Raw genomic sequence first — 23,434 nt, forward strand, 5'->3', positions numbered from 1 at the left:
TGATGTTAATAACGCGTTGATCTAAAAATTTTCTGCTTAATAATCTGCACAAATTTCATGACGCTGGAGCTCACAGTTTGAGAGTTTTTGATGCTTTAAGATTTAAGTTATACAAGCAAGTAAGTATTTATGAAAGATAACGTATTCTATATTGATCAACGTTTTTGAACCATATCATTAAAATTTTAAGTTCAATGCAAGAATTTTACAAATTATTATTTTTTCTGAAAATATAGTTAATTGGATATTCATATTTCAAGGATTTTTTAGAAACGTGCGCATAGTTATAATGAATGTCGATAAAAGAAGAATTTTTCACTGTGTATGTAACTTAATGATGGTTCTAACATCAATTGTTAATTATTTATTATATGCGTATTATTATGGAACACAAGCGTTTAAAAATATACACTTATACGCATACATGAATATTATTATACGTATATATTATATAAAAGCCTAAGCGATAATGGATAAATATATTTTAATCTAGATACATTTAGTCATAACTTTCTCAAATCAGAGTAGCGACACAAATTGCGTCATAATATATTGGTTAGTGTTTTTTAAATTATTTATATTGAAACATAATTACATCATCATATTACTCTATTCGTAGTTGTTGAAATATACAAAATTAGTGCTAATGAAATGAAATTAGGTACTTTTATGTATCACTACATCACTGACTTATGACACAAATATGCAATTTCAATTTCGCTTGCTTCTTTGTTATTGTTGTTGGATGTCGTCTTTTATGCAGACGTTAGTGCTACAAAGTGGAGTTACAGCAGTGACAGAAGAGCTCTCATGCTGACCAGACGAGTTTTGTGCAGTGAAAAATGAAAGTGTATGCAATTATCTGGTTTTTGAGCTTGTTTAAAGCAATAAATGCAGACATACGTAAGTAAACATGGCTTAAAAATATTTTTATAAATTAAATAATGCAATAAATTGCCACAAACAACGATGATAACTACAATCATGGTTATGCAATCTGGTTCACCTTCAAAAAACATTTATCCATAATTTTTAATGTTGTGCAACAAGCACGAAAGCGAGTATTATGTGTAGTTTTTAGCAGTAATGCTTTAAAGATATCTTTTTTTGGTGATTAGTTTTGGTGAATAGTTCAGTTTTTTTATTAATTTATTTAATTTAGCTTCGTCATGAATTGATTGCATATACAGTAGGTTCTCGAGTTACGCGGTTTCTACTTACGCGGATTCGTAGTTACGCGGTTAAAAATTTCGAAAATTTAAAATTTGTTATAATATCCTGGTTCCTGGTTGATAATGCACCGTGTGATCACGAACATATCAAAATAGCATTTTTGCCCCCAAATACGACCTCTATAATATTATACAACCTATGGATCAAGGTATAATACAAAGCTTTAAAAAATATTACTTAAGGACAATTTTTAGAAATGCCATAAAGGTAACTGAAGGGCAAACAGTATATCACTGACACAGTTTTTGAAAGAACACAATATTTATGAAGCTGTTAAAAATATTGGTGTTGCCTGGAATGAAATTGTAAAGTCTACCATGAAAAACGTTTGGAAGAAGCTTACTCCTCAATTTTTTGAAGTTGTTGAAGACCCCATGCAGGAAGATAACATAATTAATGATCTTGTTGAAATGACAAACCAATTAAATTTAAATCTAAATGAAAATGATTTGATTGAATTGTTAGAAAATCATAGAGTGGAATTAAACAATGAAGATTTAATAGAACTTGAAGAATATAGAAACAACGGCGGTGATTCGGAGGAGGAGGTCAAAGAAACAAAAGAATTTGAGTACAAAAAATGAAAGAATGCCTCAATTTGATAGACCAAGGAATGGCTGGATTAAAAGCACAAGATCCCGACATTGATCGGTTTGAGAAAGCCAATAAAGCAGTTCAGGACGCTATTTCCTGTTATAAAAATATCTATTATGAGAAAAAAAGATCTAGTGTACAATCTTCACTGGATAAGTACGATTTCTTATTAGATAAAAGAAATCCAACACCTAAAGATATTGAAATGGAATAGTATAGACATTATGACATGATATTTTAATGAATATGTATGTATAAATATTATTTTTATGTTTCTCATTTTATTTTGTAAAAAAAGTTAAGATTATAATGTATGTAGACATTTTACACATAGAATAAATTTTTATATTGCTTTTATTTTCATTTTAACCTAATGTATACATACAAGAAGACGGCATTTAGTTTTTTTAAGTATCGTTCGAATGATTGGGGGAATGTATTAATATTTAATACATATCGGATGAGTATTCCTCTACTTACGCGATTTTCGACTTACGCGATTTTCGACTTACGCGAATTTTTCTGGAACGAATTAACCGCGTAAGTCGAGAACTTACTGTATTGGCATTTTTAATAAGCCTTCTCTTTTCAAGGATTTTGTTTTTAATATTTTTTTAACAGTCTTCATGCTGCATTTTGTATGTTTTATAAATACATAAAAATAAATTATATTATGCAGGTACAAATATATAAAAGGATTAATAAGTTTAATTATTGTAATAAAATATTTTTTTTATGTAGTGGTTGTATTTATTTTTATTTATTAGAGTTTACTTAATTTGGTCTTACGTTTAGGGACGATTTTGATATATGAAAAAATCTAATGATATTTGTATTAAACAATATCAAAGAGTCTAGTTCTGCCCCAAATCATTGAAATTGGTTAGAGGACTAAGAACTGGAAGGAACACTTTTAATATAAACATGACGACTAGGTTTATCTAAATCAGATTTTGCACATACATAGTAATATTAATTCGATAAAGCATATTTAATTACAGTAAATAATTTTTGATATGTAAAAAAAATTAGGGTTAGTATAAAAAAGTGTGTTATATTCTTATTTTATAGCAACTATTTGTATAGAAAAAGTGTATTAATTGGGTACTAGGAAATTAAAACGAAACACGAAGGTCGGTAAAAAGTATATTGACTCCGGATACGATTACTATTATGAAGCAATACATGTTGTATAATAAACGAGCTAAGAAACAGTAGCAAGAAAAATATGACTCCTACTTCTTTCTCAGACACAAAAAAACACATAAATTTTTGGACCACATTTTTTTTAGATATGAAACTATATATTTTTGTGAAAATACTGGTGAAGAACTAACAAGACTTAATCGGACTAATATAATAATAATACTTTGAGATTTCATGTTAATCTTAAGCTGTGAATATATTTTAATCTTTTCTTTGTCTTAATTTTGGTTTATTATGTTAATTGTGCAATGATAATTTATTGTATTTTTTTTATACACTATAGCTATAGTATAAGTATTTCCTTATGTGTTTAGCGCAATGATTTTTTGAAGCGTGAAGGATAAGCTTCAAATTATATATTTATATATTAATTTAAATTCACACTGATGTGAAACTGTAACAACGGTTAAAACACGTTCTCTTTCATTAATGAGCATTTTCAACGTAAAATATTTTTAATACTATTTCAAATATCAATTTCAGCTGAAATTTTTAAGATTTGCGACAGAGATGATCCAGATTTGGATAAATGCTTAAAAGCTTCAATCAACTCAGCATTGGCTTCACTTTCTAGCGGTTATAACAAATCCGAATTAAATATAGCACCCCTGGATCCTTATATGGAAAAGGATATGACTATCGAATATAAACGCAATCAGGTTAGTATTATAAATTATAAATAAAACGAGATATATAATACAACTGATCTTGTCCTAGATTTTGATATTGTTTTAAGGTCAATGGTATATGTACATATGTATGTACATATATAAAGATTTATATTAATAATATATGATCCTTTATATTTGTTGTCTTTCTCATAAAAAATATTTATAAAGCAATAATTAAATATAATATTTAATTATTACATGATATTTTTCATTGAACTAGTTAATCGACGTTTCTCATTTGCAATTATAATTAGCGCTATTACGATTGCGTGTTATATAACATGCTTTATTAAAATGTTAATAAATAAGTAATATAAAATTAATAACAATAGATTTTCGTTAGAAAATTTTATGTAAATTATTTATATTAAACAACAAAATAAAATAGTTTGAGAATCACTCGCTTTATAAAATATAATTATTTTTAAATTACAATAATAATAATAAATAAATTAAAATAAATTTTACTCCTACTTTTTATTTAAAATCAGAATTTGATACTTCATAGAATATTGAACGTTTTTTCATTCAAATATAACTTAAAATAATTTAGAAAATATTTTAATTTCTTAAAAATAATATTTTTTTGTATCTCAAAATATTTGCAGATTACAGTATTTATTATATATATTTTTAAAGTCATCGAATAAAAAAATTAGACTTGGCAGATTATTTTTTGTATAACTAAAAGTCAAGAACAACATTTTCGATACTAATCAGGATAAAGCGGAAGTGTTTGCTAGCGCATTTTCTACGTCATATATGCATATGTAAAACTATATTTATTTAGAGTACGCTCGGGATAAGGATTCCGGTTTGTTATTGTGTGCGTGAACTGTGTGGCTCAAAACAATTTCGCTCAGAATATTTAATTTTTTTATTTTAAAAGAAAATATATGTTTATTTAACATACATACACCTGAGTTAAGTTGGAAATTTCAACGGACAATTAAAAATATATTATATAATCGAAGAAATCAGACATTAATGTTATTCATTAAATATTTGCAAAATTCAAAATCTTTCACTAGTCAAAAAAATAATGAAGTCTTTAGCTATTCTTCAAAAGCAAAAAGATATAAAATGGGGAAAGAAATTATTCGCAGAATGCTTAATGGCTCGACGACTCTATTAAATCATTAGAATCCATTGAATAAATTAAAAAATTATCATTGGCGCAACGATAAGAATAATAACTTTTTTAAGCCTTACAGAGAATAGTGTAAAAAAACCAACAACGTACGGATTAATCGAAAAATAATTAAAATATTTTAATCCACGGGTAAGAGAACGAATAACTTACAGTGTATATTTGAAGCCTTGATATCAATTAACCCAGATATGCCTAAAAATTTCATTTATAAATAAAAAACAGTGGCACGAGTTTAGTGACATACCCATGGGACAGTGGGCATATCTGTGTTAAACCAATATACACACAATTATTTAAAATAAATCACTAGAGAAGATCGAACTTCTGTGCCACACCGCACTTTAATGACGAATACAGCGTTGTCGAATCAGCGACTGTCCTTAAAAGAGAAAGCGAGACAACGAAGTACACGCTACATCGCTTCTCCCTCTCATATACATGTACACGCACACAATAACAAACCGGCATCCTTATCCCGAGCGTACTCTACATTAAACAGAACATAAAGCCATGCGATTGATCTACACAACCGATAAATCTGCTTTGACAAAAATACAGATTAAAGTTAGCTTCTTGAAAATGCATATATTTGTAATAAAATTAAAGAACTAAATAATTCAACGTATAACATTTAGATAAAACATATATTAAGCAAATGTTTTCAGTACTTAAACAAAACACTTATCCATATGCTATAGAAACTTAAAAAATATATCAGTAATCATTTATGAAAGTCATTTAGCTAAATATTCTTAAAAAAATCATAATATTTTTGCGCTCTTGAAGGTAAAATAATAAACATAAGTTTCAACTAAGAATTCATTCATTACATTGACATGATATTGGACGCAAAGTTGCGTTGGAGCGAACATGTGAAAGATAAATGTATTATCAAATTGTACCAACAAGTCATAAAAGATTCCGTATTCATTTTTAAACATATTTATATAAAATAATTACTATGTTATAAATGTATATATGTTAAAAGAAATGTTCAATTTTGCTTTCATATTATAATAAATTAACAGATTGTAGGCAAAGCAGTGATGAAAAATATCGTAGTTCGTGGATTAGCTAATTCAAAAGTAGTAGATGTGAGGTATCTATTTTTTTATTACAAAAATATGTTTTTTACTATTATTATTACTAGTTTTTAAACATGATTTTAATATAATTATAGACCTGAACTGCAGGATGACTCGATGATATTAGAAATCGATATGGTCAATATGTGGGTTTTCATCGAAGGCTTTTTCAGAGCAGAAGGTCAATTAAACGCTATCGTCTTATCCACAAAATATAACTACTTCAACAACACAATGAGTGATTTGACATGGACTTGGAAAATATACGGCAAAACCAAAGAAAGGAAAGGCAAAAAATATATGAAGATAAGCAAATTTGTCATGAGGCCGGATGTGGGTGATATGAAGCTGTTTTTGCCTGTTTTGTTTGCTGATAATCCAGAGCTAGGTATTTATTTATTTTATTATTTTTTTTAGCTAATATAACTAATTTTTTCACTAAATATACATATAATACATAATATAAACATAAACAGAAAATATAAAAAGACTTTTGCGGATTGTCCTAGAAATATTATTATGCAAATTCAAGCCTCCGAAAATAATTCCCCTGGCCGTACTCGTTTTCTTATACCTAACTATCCTTAAACAGTTTCTATTTCTAGTATTAAATATATGTTCATTTTTATTTCTTATTAAACACTTAATATTTTAAAAATAATAGTTTTCTCAAAAAAATATTTTTTTTGTTGCAAGTGTGAAGCGGTTGTAGGTGCTCCTACACAATTGCACATTAAACAGTAACAATTGAAGAAAGCTGCTTTACAAACGCTCGAGTGAAATTATCTTTTTAGAACACCCAAACAATATCCACTACAGACTTTCGAAAAAATATTTTTTTACACACCTCAATATTTTTTTACATTTGATATAATTTAATTTTTTTTATAATAAAAATATTTTAATTTTAAGATGTGATTATCAAGGAAAAATATTATTTTTGATACGCATAATCTTTTATGTATGATTTATATATTTTTAATATTTATTACAGATAAAATAGCAAGAGATTTCGCTGTCGACTATTGGAAATTGATCTACAGCGAACTGTTGCCAGTTGTGGAACTGGCTTGGGATAAAATTGGTAGAAGAATTTGCAATAGAGTGTTTTTGAATATCCCATATGATGAAATATTTCCTACTAGCTTATAATGAAATGTAAATTTACATTAAATATATTTTTTGTGATATTTTTTGATAAGAAAAATGAGAAACGTAAGAATAAATGGTTTGTAACTAAGATGAGTGATTTATATTTTTTAAATAATTTTTATCATATAAGGTTTAAAACTTTACTAATATATTTTTAATTATTTTTAAATACAATAATGAAATACAATAAAGTTTTATAAATTAACAGTAACATTTTTTTTACATATTTATTAAACATAGAAATTATAATATATTAAAAATATAAATATACATAATTTATTTTATTAAATAATATGCATTGTTATTTTTCTATTAAAATGTCAATTATATATTTTTTTCTATTGTGTTACTATTAATATTTTTATAACTGGTATTTCGCTATTTTTTACTATTTGAAGTTTAAATATTTTTACTCACTATATGAAATTTAAATATTTTTTATAACATATATTTATAAAAAAATATTTAAACTTATATTTAAAAATATTATATAAATATATTATTTTTTCTGGTTTGTATGTAAATATATAATTATATGGGGTACTACAAAACCGCGAAAGATCTTCCACCGTACATGTACGGCGATACCGTGTGATTAAGAAAATATTTGTAAACCTAATCTGTGATGATCGACTGGAATTATAATTAAATATTAATTAATAATTTTGATCTCTCAGACACAAAAAATAGTTTGTATGGGATTTGAACCCATATCCTTTAGGTATTATTCACCATCTATACTACTGGTTTTTCGAACTATTCATATAAACAAACATCTGTAACAGTTTCAAAGGATTTCTACATTTTTAACAGGTACAGAATCTGGATTATACATAACATATATTAAACGGTATACTAAAAACCAAAAGCAAATCTAAATAAAGTCGGTGCCAAATACAAAATAAATAAGACCGTTTCATAATTCAGCCGACAGGTAGCAAACCCAGAGTATATATTTCATCCATTCACAATTAAAAATCGGTGCCAAATACATCAAAATTTCTCAGATTCACTTTTTATAGAATTACTTCGATTAAAATTTAACCGATTTTTGTAGTAACAAATAGTCTGGTTCCGCCCTGAATCATCATATTGGTCAGACGATCAAAAACTAAAAGGAAAGTTGTACTGAACTATTTATGTTAGAAAAATATTATATTATATTATTAATATAACTTCTTTCAGACACTTTTTTGAGACTTTATTCAGAAGTAGCACTTTGTTTTCGATTTGAAAAACAAGAGTTCAGCTAAATTTGCATCAAGATGACATTTAAAAGTCCAAGTAAGCAGCCGCTTATCGCCGAGTACGTAAGCCCAAAAAATCCGTATTGAATCACTTAAGTAGTAGAACTTCAACTTCGCTCTCGACTTGGAATAAACACGAGTTCTCTCAAACTCACAATAATCAGAGTCAGATCAAATCAACTGTAACGTCTCCTAAAGGCACAACAAAGCTTAATTCATTACGTCGGACGTCAAACTTGTTCATGCAAAGAGTTCAACCCGATATTTGAGACAACTTAGAAAATACATTATGCAATATTACAGCGAAAAAAACCACGAGTATTAATTACTTATTGCATAAATCGTATGACTAGTTTTATAATTTTGTATCAATAAAAAATACATGTTTTAAATATATTATACTAAATTAAAATAAAATCCCTAAAAGATTTATAGATTAGTTTAATAATAGTAGCTCATTACTATTAAGTAAAACTATTACTTTGAAAAATAACACAGCGAATTATCACCAAAGCATATCAATGGGCGGTAAATCCTAATCCTAAAATGGATTCGCGCAACTGTTTACTTTTTGTATGTTAAGTGTACTGGGAAATTATATTTAGTGGGTAAACTAATTGAAATTAAAATTGTATAATAATTATGTACTTTCCTGAAATTTTCAATTAGGAATAAAAGATAAAAAATAATTAATTTACAATTAAATAGTTTGCTATCAAAAAAATGTTTGTAATATTTCTATAACATATAGAAAGTAGCTTAATTTATTATTACAGCTATTTCCAATAAGTTCATTTTTATATTTACTAGCAATATTAAATTAATTATTTTTTTTATACAGCATCTTATATGTATGCAAAGAGAAAAAATATAAACTTAATCTGCAGAAGATGCAATTGTATACAATCAGTAAGCGCAAGATATCATTACTCTTTTCAACCGGAATGGGTCGAGATCATTGGCCTCACTTTATTTTCTCTGCAGATTGAATGCATACCTTAAGGGCCGAAACGATTTTTTGCCGCCTGAATTAATATCTCTTGGCAATCTTGACCATCGGTCACAAGAACACGCCCAATATGGTAATTAGATCAAAATATGCAAAGTCGTGATGGACAAACACGGGTTCGACGATCTCGATTCAATAATGGGTCCGAAAGTCAATATGATGACCTTTAATTGATTTTGATTAAGCTTTGAATATCCTGCAAGTGAGTCATTAAATATATATATAAATAGAATAATAGCTTTAAAAAGTTAATAATTGATATACTAAAACAATAATATGCATCGTGTTCAAAAAAACCAAATCTGAATACAATTAAACCACTTTCGATGGTTTCGTGAATAGATATTAAAGTGGTTCATATTAAATTAATGATGATTCAATGGCGACATTTTGATACCTGTAAATAGTATTATATAAAAAGCCGTCTCTCTATATTATTTTATATATAATATTCGCTTATTAATAATGAGAAATTTGATATCGTATGGATGACTCAACATTTTTATTGATTCTTGATATGGTGTGCAATTTAAGCATCACTTATTCGTCAGCAAAAAAATACATTTAGGACTAAACTGGTTAAGGTTTTTACAATGCAATAAGAAGTAATAGTATCTGGATCGATCCTGCTTTTGAACTTGAAGTTACCTTGAAAGGATACCAAAAAAATCGCAGTCTATCTTGATAGATATCATCAGGGTCAGAAAAAAACGCAATAAAACCCACCGACCCAAATGAAGGATCGCGATAATTTTTTTATCTTGATGCTTATAACCTATAACAAAGCTTTTTGGTTTGATATAGAATGACGAGCTTTTATGTTGGGTATTCGTCAATTCAATTTATTTTTGTGTTTTGATTATTTATACTATTTGTATAAGATATACTTTATTTCACAATAGATTTAGATTTTGATGAAATTTTAATTCAGAAAAAATATAACAATTCATTAATCTGAAAACCACTCTAAATAATGATTAAGAGGAAAAAATACACAAATAATAAATTAGTATCAAGAGTAAGTAGTTCTAAGAATATGAAATGGATTCCACAGATTATAACATATAATCTAAAATATGCTTAAAATTAATTTACAAGCAAATAAGCAGCTCCTTTTATCAATTTGCCTAAATTATAACCCAATGCATACAAAGAAATTTTAATAAACAATGGTTTCTCAAAAAATGAGCGGATAAAATTAATACACAAAAAATAAATTGATGTCGAAAGAAAATAATTCTGAGAAATAGAAATAAAATTGTAATATATTCTTAAAAAGTGATTCATATTGAATTATTTATCTGCTTAAAATAAAATAAAATATTCACAACCAAAACTTGTGGCTTTCAACATTTTATCAATCCTCTCAATTTTTAAACTAATATATACAGAGAAATATTGATTAAACAATATGTCTTCTCAAACATCGATAGCAAAATTGCTTTTAGATAATCATATTAAAATAAAATAATTCCGAGAAGATTATAAAACATAATTAAATAGGTGATTCATAAAAATGTCGTTTTAAATAAATTATGTGTTTAAAAAAATATATATAATATATTATCAAAATTAGTGGCTTCCAAAATCTTATCAAATCTTTTACCCTAATATATACAAAGAAAAATATGTTTTTTTAAACATTAATAAAAAAATTGCTTAAAGTAAGAGGATAAAATATATAAAAATAAATTTATAATAGAGAAAATATTTCTGAGAAAATGAAATAGAAATTATAACATATAATCTAAAAAAGTGATTCATCAAAATGATGTTTGGAATAAATCTCATGTTCAGAATAAAAAAATAATAACAATCAAAATTAATGGCTTTTAACATCTTATTAAATCTCCTAAATTTTAACTTAATATTTACAAAGAAAAATTCAATAAATAATATACATTTTTTTATAACCATAAAAAGTTAAAAAAACAAATACAAACGTATAATGAAATATTTGCTGAAAAATTATGAAATACATAAAAAAAAAATCTGAAAAATTCCATTTAAATAACAATATAATTTGATACCTTAACACATACGCGCCTATAATATTATATTACTAACTCATATTAATATTTTTATATTTAAAATTATATGTTTTCTTAGTTAAACAACATTTTTACGTCATTTAGTGATTTTTGAGGGGTTAACTATAACAATTAAAAATCTACAAACAGCAATGGTTTGCCTTAAAAAGATCGGTAGAACACCTAGGATTGCACAATAGCCACCCAGACTTTCTAAACTCGTCATTTACCATCAATCACCACAATTTTTTTTTTAATAAAATTCGAAACTCGTCTAGATAAAAACACTCTTAAACAGATAAAAAATGTATTATTTTTTTTCTAAATTATTCTTTGTAATTATCAGACGGTCTCCCAACAGGGGTCCATGAAAATATAAACTTTCACAAAAGGTTGGATTTGGAGATAAAGCTAGATCATAATGCGACTAGATCTTAATTTATCTGATCTTCCATTCACATACAAAATAAGGTTATCACACACCAATGGGTCTACAAACCCCAAGAAAAAATATATGTACGATACAGAATATTCGCGAAAAATAATAAATACATAAGTATTATAAAATAGTATAATTTTGTTGACTATTTTTTTAGGTTAGTATTTTTAAAAGTACTAAAATAATAAATATATTTATAATATAATTTAGTCAGACTATTTCTGTTTATCTAATTTCTAATGTATGAAAATGAACTCAATGAAATTATATTTTAAAATAATATTAGATATTTACCTTATCGATTATTTCTTGTATTTTATGAAAACAGAATAACTAATATCGTAATAACATTAAAAACAAATGAAAAATATTTAAATACTAAAAAAATGAATGTTAATATGTTTCATTCATTTTTATAATATTTTTATCTGATTTGCAATCAACTTACGCGTTTTGGGTGCTAATTAATTAATTATGTTTTAATTTAAAAATTTTAGTTTTTGAGTACATACATTGTATTCTTGTTTAAGTATAAGACTGAGATAAAAATACTCTTGCTTAAAAATAAACAAATAAACGCAATATCCTCAACGAAACTCTATAGTAATTTGACAGTTATAAATTTACCGCTCCGGCAGGAAGGGGTTGGTTTACTTTGATCGACGGTGATTCCACCCACCCACCCATGGTGCACACACACATACAATGTGTATATATAGGGGCCCGGTTCGGCCTTGGGAAGACATTGGCGTCAGTGGCACGATGGTGTCCGCGTGCGGAAGGTCGTTGGCGTTGGTTGCTTTCGCGCTGTTTTTCCTTCGCTCGGTCTTCGCTGAGGCTTTGACTAAGAGGCAGAGGGAAGATTCTAACTTGAGGGTTACGGAGGATGCCGTCATTATCGAAGGTTGGTGCAAAAAAAATATTTAAAAAAAATGTATACAAAAGAAAATTGTGCTAAAATGAAAATATAAAACAAAAGCGAAATGGGAAATTTGATGAAAATAATATCCATATTACGTTTTGTGTAAATATACATTAAAGTATAAATATTACTAAAAATTCGATAAGTGATGATATGCATATTTTTATTGTATTGGAATTATTCAGGATAAAAAATAAGGTCCATGATGAAAATCAACTGACGAAAATAATATCATTGTAGATACAAATAATGCACAATTTTTATAGACCCTACAATATTAAAAAAAAACTGATTATTAGTCAAATAAATACCGTACATATATATACTTTTACACTATCAGTAGTATCAGTTCATATTTTTTCACTAGAGATAAGTGACAATATTTTACGAAAATAAATTTAATGTCCATATGTATTGAAAAATATATGTTTCAAAACTTCTTTTCTTATTCTCCTTTGATAAATATAGCATTTTCAAATGGCTATGCTACTCTTAAATGTGCTATTTATTTTTTATTTAATTTATTATCTCTCTAGATTTTTAATTTTCTGCTTAGATTTCAATTAAAGCAGAGAAACTAATGAAAACTATATCAAAGGGCTGTTGTCTTTTTATTTTAAACAATATCTACATAACTGTATAATTTATGTTTTTTTTATTGCTTATTATTGTTTTCGACAATCGTGACGCATTAGGGTAACCTGTTAGTCTATAATGGTCTAAATTTAATTTAAATAAATAAATATATAATAAGTGCGTAGTCTATATAAAAAATATAAGTTATGATACTGATTTTCTACTAAAATTCTGTTTTACATATCAAAATATAATATATCAATTGAATTTTTAAAACGCCGGGCTACTGTTAAATGCACAGTTGAGTCTTAAATGATATGCGTAAAATATAGGTAGATATTTACAATTTTTTTATTATTTAATAAACTAGAACTGAAACATTTCTTCAATAAATAAAAAATACGTCAATATGCAATTTTTAAATGCGCATCTGTATTGAAAAATATACGTTTTTAAACACTTTGATAAATATAAAGCTATATGACAAACGTTAGGCTACTTTTAAATGCGCCATTGATTTTTTATTTGATATATTATCTTTTTGTATTTTTTAAAAGGTAAATATTTTTTTAATTTTCTGTTTTTTTGGGATAACCTAGGGACTGTTTTTAATTTTAAATAATATCTATCTGTATATTGTTTAAATTTATTCGACTTATTTATTTTTAAATACGGAGTCTATAAAAAAATAATTTTTGATATTAATGTTTAAATCAAATTCTCTGTTTTACAAATATTTTTTTAACGGGGCTACTATTGAATGCACCGTTGAGTCTCTAATTTACATATATATAATATATGTCTGCATAAATGTGAATAATGTAAGATATTTATTTTTATTATTTGTTAAATTATTATTAAAATATTTTTTTCATAAATAACAATTACGTCAATAGGCAATTCATAAATGTGCATTTGTATTAAAAAATATTTTTCAAAACTTACTTTCTTATTATTCTAAAAAAAATATAGCAATTTCAAATAGAAAGTGCTAGCTACTTTTAAAGTTTTCTCTGTTTAATAGTAGTTTTTTTTATGTAAGGGCTATTTTTTTATTGTTTATTTTTTTATTTTAAATAATATCAATCTATTTATTTATTGGGTGAATATTCTTTTAATTTATTTAGCTACTTTTAAATACGCAGATTTTAAAACAAAATATATGTTATGCTATTGATTTTGTTTTTCTAAATCTAAATATTTCTTAATCGTCGGGCTACTATTAAATGCACCGTGGAATTTTTAATTTATATATATATATATATATATATTTATATATATATATATATATATATATATATATATATATATATATATAAATATATATATATATATATAAATATATATATATATATATATATATATATATATATATATATATATATATATATATATATATATATATATATATATATATATATATATATATATATATATATATATATATATATATATATATATATATATATATATATATATATATATATATATATATATATATATATATATATATATATATATATATATATATATATATATATATATATATATATATATATATATATATATATATATATATATATATATATATATATATATATATATATATATATATATATATATATATATATATATATATATATATATATATATATATATATATATATATATATATATATATATATATATATATATATATATATATATATATATATATATATATAAAGTATGTATGTATATATTTAAATTAAACTGAAACATTTTTACAAAAATAAAAACTACGTTAATAAGCAATTTTAAAGTTTTTGACTATGATATAAATATATAATAGCATTTTAAAATTACAGTTATTTGTAAATACCGTTAATTTTTTATATTATGTTATATCTCTTAATATTTTTAATGTAGGTAGATATTTTTTAATATTGTCTGTTTAATTATAATGGGCTATTTTTAAATGCGTCGCTGTCTTTTTATTTATCTGTGTATTTATTAAGTACATATTCTTTTTATTTATTTGACTGTTCTTAAATATGTTTAGTATAATAAAAAATTACTTTAAAATGCACTTTTAAATATCTAATCTAGGTGTTTATATTTAGTTTAAAAGATTTTTTTCGATTATTTATCGAATAAAACTGAAACGTTTTTTTCTGTAAATAAAAGCTACATCAAACTTTTTCATATATAAGAAATACATATAACAAAATACATTTCCTACTGTTTAAGTTTACATATGGAACATACATAGCGTTTTAATTAAATGCACCGTTGAATCTTTAATCTACATTATATCTTTATATGTAAAATAATATTTTTTCTGTTTTTGATTGATTACAAATTTAACGGAAGCACTTTTTTAGATCAATAAAAACTATGTCATCCGACTATTTTTAAATGTGTATCTACAAATATCATTGCATTTTCTTATCTTTAAATACTCCGTTGACTATATTATCTATTAATTATCCGTAAATACTGTTTTTTTAAATGTGCAGCTAAATTATTAAAATGTATAAAAAGGCGTTTTTTTTATACTTTAAGAAATATATTTATTTCTTAATCGCTCGATTATTTTTTAATGCAATATCGAATACTGCGCTTAAATATTAAGGGAGTGATAATTAGCATTTTAATCAGAATCTTAAGATTTACACATAACTCAAGTTTGTGTATATAAATGTAAAATTAAAATTTACATGAATTAATTAGACATTTTTAACCTAAATGTATTTTTTTGCCATTTGATTCTATGATAGACAACTTTAAATTTATTTTAAATAAATTTATATTAAATATAAAGTGATTTTTAAATGCATTTAATAGTGTTTATTCATAATAATATTAACATAAATAGGTTTTTGGCTTCACCGCGCGTCGATATCTTTTCTCTAAAAGGTTGCGAATTATAATGCGTTTGAATCATTCGAAACATATTATTTTAAAAACTTGTAAATAACATACATAAAAGTGCATTTACACGTTCAAGTGTCAATATACAACAAATTTGGGTCGTTAAATAAATAATTTACGCTGCAATACAAAAGAAAAACACCGGTATACAGTATCTGAGTTTTCTACAGTTTTCGCATTCACTTTTTTGCCATTTTTTTTAAATGACACGGTTGGTGTCATCTTGAACTGTTTGAGAGGTATGTACACATATATATATGTACACATATGATGACCTGACATACTGAACTAGCTTCGAGATCAGCGATAGTGAAGCGGTCTCGGTAATTTGTCAACTGAATGTTGGCGAAAGGTTTTCCTCTTACACCTATGATTATATTTTGATTAATATGAATAAAATATGATACAGATATTATAGAATTTTTTATGGCATTTTTATGTTTCTGTATTTATACTATATTGTGACATTTTTATGACTCAAGATTTAAATACATATAGATAGTGTCAATATAATTTATTTTTTTGAATACCATTATAGCATACTTAACACATAAAATTGGACATAATCTTATTTAATTATGAATCAATCTTTTAAAAAGCGGATATCACCTGTGTATAAAAAAGAAAACCGATTAGCACTAAATTCGAAATGAATTCGCAAAACTGTGCATGAGACACATTGGAACGAATGAAAATTCATTATGAATTCAAAACACGCCGAATAACAACAAGGATAAAAAGGTGCGAATCCGATATCGATCAAAGTGGTCCACGATATTGTAATAAAAAAAAAGATCAAATTTATGGTAATCTGACAATGAAAATGTATAATGCAACCCAACTGCTAAAACCGCAATAATGGATGTAGTCTTTTACGTCGTAGTTGTAGCTGATTCATGGAAGGACACATTGAAATGACGCCTAAATTATATGCAAAGTGTGTATCACCAAAATAAATTACAGCTAAAAATCTTCAAATTCTGATGCATCTTTTTAAAAATAAATATATCAATAAACTGATGGATTTAATAACACAATCATATTTACTGTTAATAAATATTTTTGGAACGTCTAGATTCCTATTTAATTAAAATGGATCACAATCAAATATTGAAATTTATATTAGTATATATACTTTATTATATTGTATACATTTTTATTTAATATTATAACATACATTAACACCTGTAAAACTAAATGGTTGTTGAGATTGTATGTATTAAAAAAATAGTAACACAACAAACTTGATCAAAGCAGATACTCGACTAACTGGCAACTTTTTACAACTATAATAAACTCGAGATGTTTTTCCAAGTAATTATTAACACACACCAACCCAATCGTGTATTCGTTTATATATTAATTAATTAGCTATCATAAAAGTTAAAACGATGTTTGGGTTCTGTTTATATCGGAAACAATGAGCCATTAAGTTCGATTTGGACTTCGGATTGAGAGATGGGTTTATTGACTTTTTTTACAAAAATGATTTCATAAAGGTGCTATAGTGTTGTGGAATTTCCGGAACATCGTCTCGAGAGTGTTCAACGAGTTCAACAAACTTTTTCGTGAATGTCAGTATGAAATAATACGTATTAAGTATTCCGTTAGTAAGTGTTGTGTTGGTTAGTGAGGTGATTCACTGGTGTCGCGGGACAAATCTCTCAATGTCGGAAGAATAATTACTGGGGTCGTGAACCTTTTTATGAATGGATCAAGACTTTTTCAGAAAGATGTTGTTTCTCTTCTTAGTTATGTCATAAATTAATTAAATTTGTATTGTAGTATATACTAGAAAAATGTCATAATATTATTTGTAATGTTATATATTGATTTGTGCATCTGAAAAACTTTGAGGTATTCCAATTAAACTCTCAGTAGCCTCAGTTATACTAAGTTATTACTTATTGAAACGATATAAAATAAATTATATCGTTTCGAGCTATTTGCGATTTGGGTTAAGATCGATATTATCAGTGTCCTAGTGGACCATAAAGTAGGGAATACTACAGAAGATTATGACTCATATGATCTCAGTGAAGCCAGTTTTTAAAATCGTTTAAAAAAAATATATTGGCGTGTGAATTTTAATAAAATGCGACTTACTTATCAGTCGCTGGCATTTAAAGGGTTGATTTATAAGCATCAATTTATTTATTTATTAGCTCCAGATCCTTAGTTATATACATTGCTAAATATATTCTTAAAAATTATAATTTAAATAATTAATTGATGTATTTTATATTTTAGTTACTTGCTAGGACTAAATTGGCCATCAAGTGTACGGTCAGAATCGGCATTATACTTTTTCGACTGCCTAATAATTTTTTAATTTTAATTTCGTTGCATTTGGAAGCCTAAATAGAAAATACATAAAATAACGATTATTATTACATTATTTACACTGGCAGCGCTCTAAAGATATTTATTATTTGATACGCTGTGTACTAAATCTCTATAATGGTCCAGTCTCCACAATTCAACTCAAGCCTTTCATGGCGCCCATTATTTTAGGTATCTGCATGGACGCCTTCTGTGTTATGCCTAAATAAACAAGGGCGAAGCCCCGGCGGTGAAAATTTTGCGGGTTTTCAACCTTCCCAGTGGCAGAGTTTTTCTGTACAAAGTGTTCTTAATTTATATTTACGAGTCACCCCCTATCTTGCCGTGCCTGTCATTTTTTGCTTGTTTATTTAGTCTATATAGTTATAAATTGTTTTTTTTATTAAATGGTTACAAAATATTAAAATATATTTATACTGCATTAGAAATAGCTGGAAATATTTTTGTTAGCCAATACTTTTTTTGACGAATATACTTTGTTTAAACGTCATTATCAATTATTTTTAAGATATTTTATATTCAAAGTTTATTTTTTTATAAAATGTTAATTTATCAATATGATATCTGGATATTTTTAGAAAAAACAAATAGAAAAGATAATCAAAATCTAATTTTTCAAACAATCAATGACGTATACTGCTTGTCAATCGTGCTAGTATATATTGTTGTATTTTATTAAATTAGGCAGTATGTTATACATATAGTCAATTTATTTAACTTTAAAAATATTAATAACATAATTATAATTTCACACATAAGTATTTAAAAAAATATAGAATTACTAGGGGGAGAAGAAAAATATTTAAAAAATATATAATCCTAATGAATTTCAATATTTTTCTTATTTTGTAATTATGTAAAAAGAAATAAGAAAAGTATTTAACCAAAAAATATTTTATCAAATGATTTTTTAATACGATGATACATAAACTGGTAGTGCTATTAAAATATAAAAATGATTTAAAATAAAGTGAGCTTTAAGCTCTTTTTACTTATATATTTGTAAATGTAATGATATCGTAAGTTTTCGTAGTAAGTACAGTAGCCATTAAAAAAAGAAGAAACAAATTTATTTTTAATTATAAACCGAAAATATGAATTGAAAGCTCATTTTAATTACCTAAAATTGATGTATTTTTAATTAATAATGTATTATCAAACAACATCTGTATAAAATATCATAAATTTGGCTTTTTTTATAAATACTTTTTGAAAAATGATTATAGCAAATTTTCTTTTGCTAAAAAGTAAAAAATATCGAGCTCAAAGTGTTTTTTAAAAAAATTGTATCAATGTATAATATTTGAAAGAAGCTTTTATTGATTATTTTTGAGTAGCAAAAATCTTTAAAAGATTTCTGTAGTATCTGCTGAAAATTATGGTTTGACATTATGACAATTACTGTAACTAGTAAAACATACTGTATTTTTAATACTATATCTGTGATTAATTATTCGCATTGTTTTCGAGTAACCTGTATATTTGACAATCCTTCGCCTTCTTGAGGATTAATATTATTCCGCGCATTTTCCGCATTGCGCCGTCAAAGACCTAGATTTTAGCAATTTAATAGCCATTCCATGAACTGATAAATATTTTGGTCAAGTGATTTATGGCAGCTTTGTGTCACTTAAATTTATTGTCATGCAAATGAGCACACATTTATAGATCTGTCTTTAACATTTGTTTGTTTGATCTTTAGTTTTAATCACGAATATCTTACACTTAACATTAATCCAGATATATATGATATTTATGCTTCGTTCAATATAATTTATAGCAAGTTCCTGTGAACATAGGAAGTGTTCTAGGCGGTTTCCAAGAAACGATATCAATTCCATACTCGATGACTAATCCGATGTTGACATCGTCTGTGAATACAACTGAAACGCTCTTTGAATACAAATTGTTGTTTTGGGATTGTTAACCGCTGACAACCCTCATCGCCTCTTTTAAATCGTTTCAGGGCTGACAAAAAAGAGCAAAAAACAAATTTGACGAACAATCAACGGTCACGAATAAAACCAGTCAAGATAAGTTGTTAACCTATCAATGCTAAAAAAGCAAAAAATAACAATGATCCATTAATTATATTTTTTGTAATAATGAATGTAGTCTTGAAGTGGAATATAAATAAATATGTTTTTGTGTATTAGAATATGTCAATCGATCCACTTGACCCAAGTGAATTAATAATGTTAAGATTAGAGTCAATATTTAAATATTTGCTTTAATCCTTAATAATGTGTTAAGAATGATAATCGATTGCTATAAGTGTCTTGTTAATTTATTTTTGTTTAACTAACTGTGATATTGATAAGCCATTAATAATAATGCAGTAAAATTTGACGATTTATTTGAAGTGTAAGGTTAATTAGATACGAGATGAAAAATAGCATTAAATCTTTCTTATATAAAAATAAATTAAATTACGCGATTTCATATAAATATATACATTTTTTCTGTTTTGAGTTATAATTATTTTTATTAATTAAAATATTTATCACAAAAAAGGTACCTAAATATTTTCTTTTAAATCAAAAAATGTTATTTTTTATAATTAGATAGTGTTGCTAAATAATTATGATTATAAATTAGATTATGGAAAAGATAAAATATTTTTATTTAAAATATCATTGACTAAATATTGTGATTTAATAATCAATATTTTTATATAAATTCGTATAGGTTTTCAATTATTTATTTTTTAAACAGATACGCGTCTACTTCTATTTTTCGCTCAATTCGCGTGGAACAACTTGTCTCCAAGCCTTCCAAATCTTCTTAGTGTGTCTTTGCACTGGGCTGATGGATAGCTTGAGTAGGATTTGCTCCCATTTCTGCAGCCAAAACAGCATCGTATATCTTTGCTAGTCTCCCAAACCCATGAAAGACTATTTTTAATATCGTTGTTTCCCGTAACAAATTTTTCAAACCGTCTTTGATATTTTGCAAATGTTTTTAGTAGCAGTAGTTGTCGATTTTTTCCGAAGAAATTATATGAGTTTCTTTATATATATTTTATTTTTTAGTTATATTAACCTGTAATTTTGTATAAATCTTTTATTTCATAAAAATTCAGCCATCGTTAATTTTCGGTCCATTTTTTTTAATTTCGGTATTTAGAGTTTAGATGTGCTTCAATACAAATTGATAATATAATTGTATTTTATAAGATAATTTATATTAAATTTAAAATTTGCAGTATTTATATTATTTTACTCATGGTTTACCCAAAATTGTGCCTAATATTATTTTTTTATGGGATACAAAGAAGCTATAAATATTTTATGTTAAAACAGTAATATTCATAAATTATTATAAATATTTTAGAAATTGAAATAAATATTTCAGAAAATGAATAAAAAAAATATACCTTATATATTTTTTTATAATGTATTGCTTTAAGTGTATCAAAACCTAATTAATATTATTAAATATTTATTATTTAATTTATAACGAGTACGAGCTATGTCTATTTAAAGCAATTATTATTATTAGTGTTTTTTGTGAAATAAAAAAAATATATTTTTGTGTATTAACAATTTTATTTATTTCTTGTCTTAAGCAATATTAATATTGTATTTCCAATAAAATATTATTTTAGTATAGATTTTAGGAAATAAATTTTGGCAATTAGAAATAATAAATAGATACAATTTTTATTACCTATGTTATTAATATATATTTTCTACAAAATCAGATTAAAAGATTAAGTATATGTTTTAATTTACATTTGCATAAAAATAAATCCAGGATTTTTTATTTAGAGATATTCCTTATTTTTAATTTAATTTATATATTTAAATATGCTCCTAAATATCACATGTACTGCTTTAATATTATTTAATAAACATAATAATAATAAGTTATCAGTTAGCAATTATATATCTAATATTTTTATTTTTTTAGTAAATATTATAGTATTTTATTTTAACAATCGGTTTAAAATCTGCCTAATTAAATATATTTAATATATTTACAAATAAATTTTACTCATAATTATTAAAATATGTAACTATTAAAAAAATAGCTTTATGTGAATTTTTCAGTTTTAAAAAAAGTGATTATTATATAAAAAAACAATTGAATAAAACTATTTAATATTTTGAGATAAAATATTTTAACATATTACATATTGTTTTAAAATGCAGTTTTATACGCAAGAGTTTGTATTTATATTAATTTATTTATAATAGTAGTTTTTTCGACGTTTCGCCAAAAATGTTTTTCGGCTTCTTTAGGAGGATATTTGAGTACACTATATTTATTTTTAAATAAACATATAAAAATGACGCGTCTTAAAATTTCTTTGCATTGCTATTACTTGCTATTACGATAACTTATTAAATAAAATAAAATATTATTTGTAAACAAATACATTTTTTTATGCCATTATAGTTTTAATATTTTAACAAATCATATTAAAAATTATTGACGAAAATTATCATTTATTTCAATTTTTTCGTTAAATCTCTATATCTTTTAAAGATGAGATTTTAAATTCAAGATTTTTTTTCGGTAGACGCAAAATAATTAAATAAATACGATTCTATAAATTAGGCAGATTTTTTAACCCGCAGGAAATAATCTTTTTTAGCTTTTTTATTATATTAAAACAAAAACCACCGATCTAATGAAAATACTCAATATATTCTAAGATAAAGATAATTTCTATCTCTTTTTACTGATTTTAATTCTTAAGTTATAGTCATAAAGATGAGCATAGTAGGCGTTTTATATTCACTATTATAATATTTTTCTTGTATATATTATATAATATTAGTATATAATGCAAAATATCTTTTACCTTAAAATAAAAATTAAAAATCAGTATATTTAGAAAGGCAAAAAAATTTTG

At 24.9% G+C, this 23,434-nt stretch overlaps 2 protein-coding genes across 2 annotated transcripts in view; both read left to right on the forward strand.

Annotated features, from left to right (window-relative positions):
- The first annotated feature begins 734 nt into the window (after positions 1–734).
- On the forward strand, positions 735–7,182 carry LOC148232753 (uncharacterized). The gene is made up of 5 exons (XM_088189636.1): positions 735–903; positions 3,517–3,692; positions 5,886–5,956; positions 6,038–6,330; positions 6,937–7,182. Exons 1-5 carry the CDS (start codon positions 843–845, stop codon positions 7,092–7,094), a joined length of 759 nt encoding a protein of 252 aa, XP_088045762.1. The 5' UTR covers positions 735–842; the 3' UTR covers positions 7,095–7,182.
- Positions 7,183–12,563: 5,381 nt separating this feature from the next.
- LOC148232754 (uncharacterized) overlaps positions 12,564–23,434 on the forward strand; it is a 28,808-nt gene continuing 17,937 nt past the window's right edge. Inside the window, exon 1 of the mRNA XM_088190524.1 lies at positions 12,564–12,723. Coding sequence (XP_088046650.1) covers positions 12,582–12,723 — 142 coding nt within the window. The 5' untranslated portion in view covers positions 12,564–12,581. The remainder of the gene's footprint in view (positions 12,724–23,434) is intronic.

This window comes from Plectrocnemia conspersa, unplaced genomic scaffold (assembly GCF_051122295.1).
Source record: "Plectrocnemia conspersa isolate PC_06_02 unplaced genomic scaffold, ASM5112229v1 ptg000008l, whole genome shotgun sequence".
Lineage (NCBI taxonomy): Eukaryota > Metazoa > Arthropoda > Insecta > Trichoptera > Polycentropodidae > Plectrocnemia > Plectrocnemia conspersa.

Coding starts and splice junctions, on each gene's coding strand:
- LOC148232753 (XM_088189636.1), top strand. CDS start 843: ATGAAAGTGTATGCAATTATCTGGTTTTTGAGCTTGTTTAAAGCAATA. Junction 3,693..5,885: donor TCGAATATAAACGCAATCAG/GTTAGTATTATA, acceptor ATAAATTAACAG/ATTGTAGGCAAAGCAGTGAT. Junction 5,957..6,037: donor TCAAAAGTAGTAGATGTGAG/GTATCTATTTTT, acceptor ATATAATTATAG/ACCTGAACTGCAGGATGACT.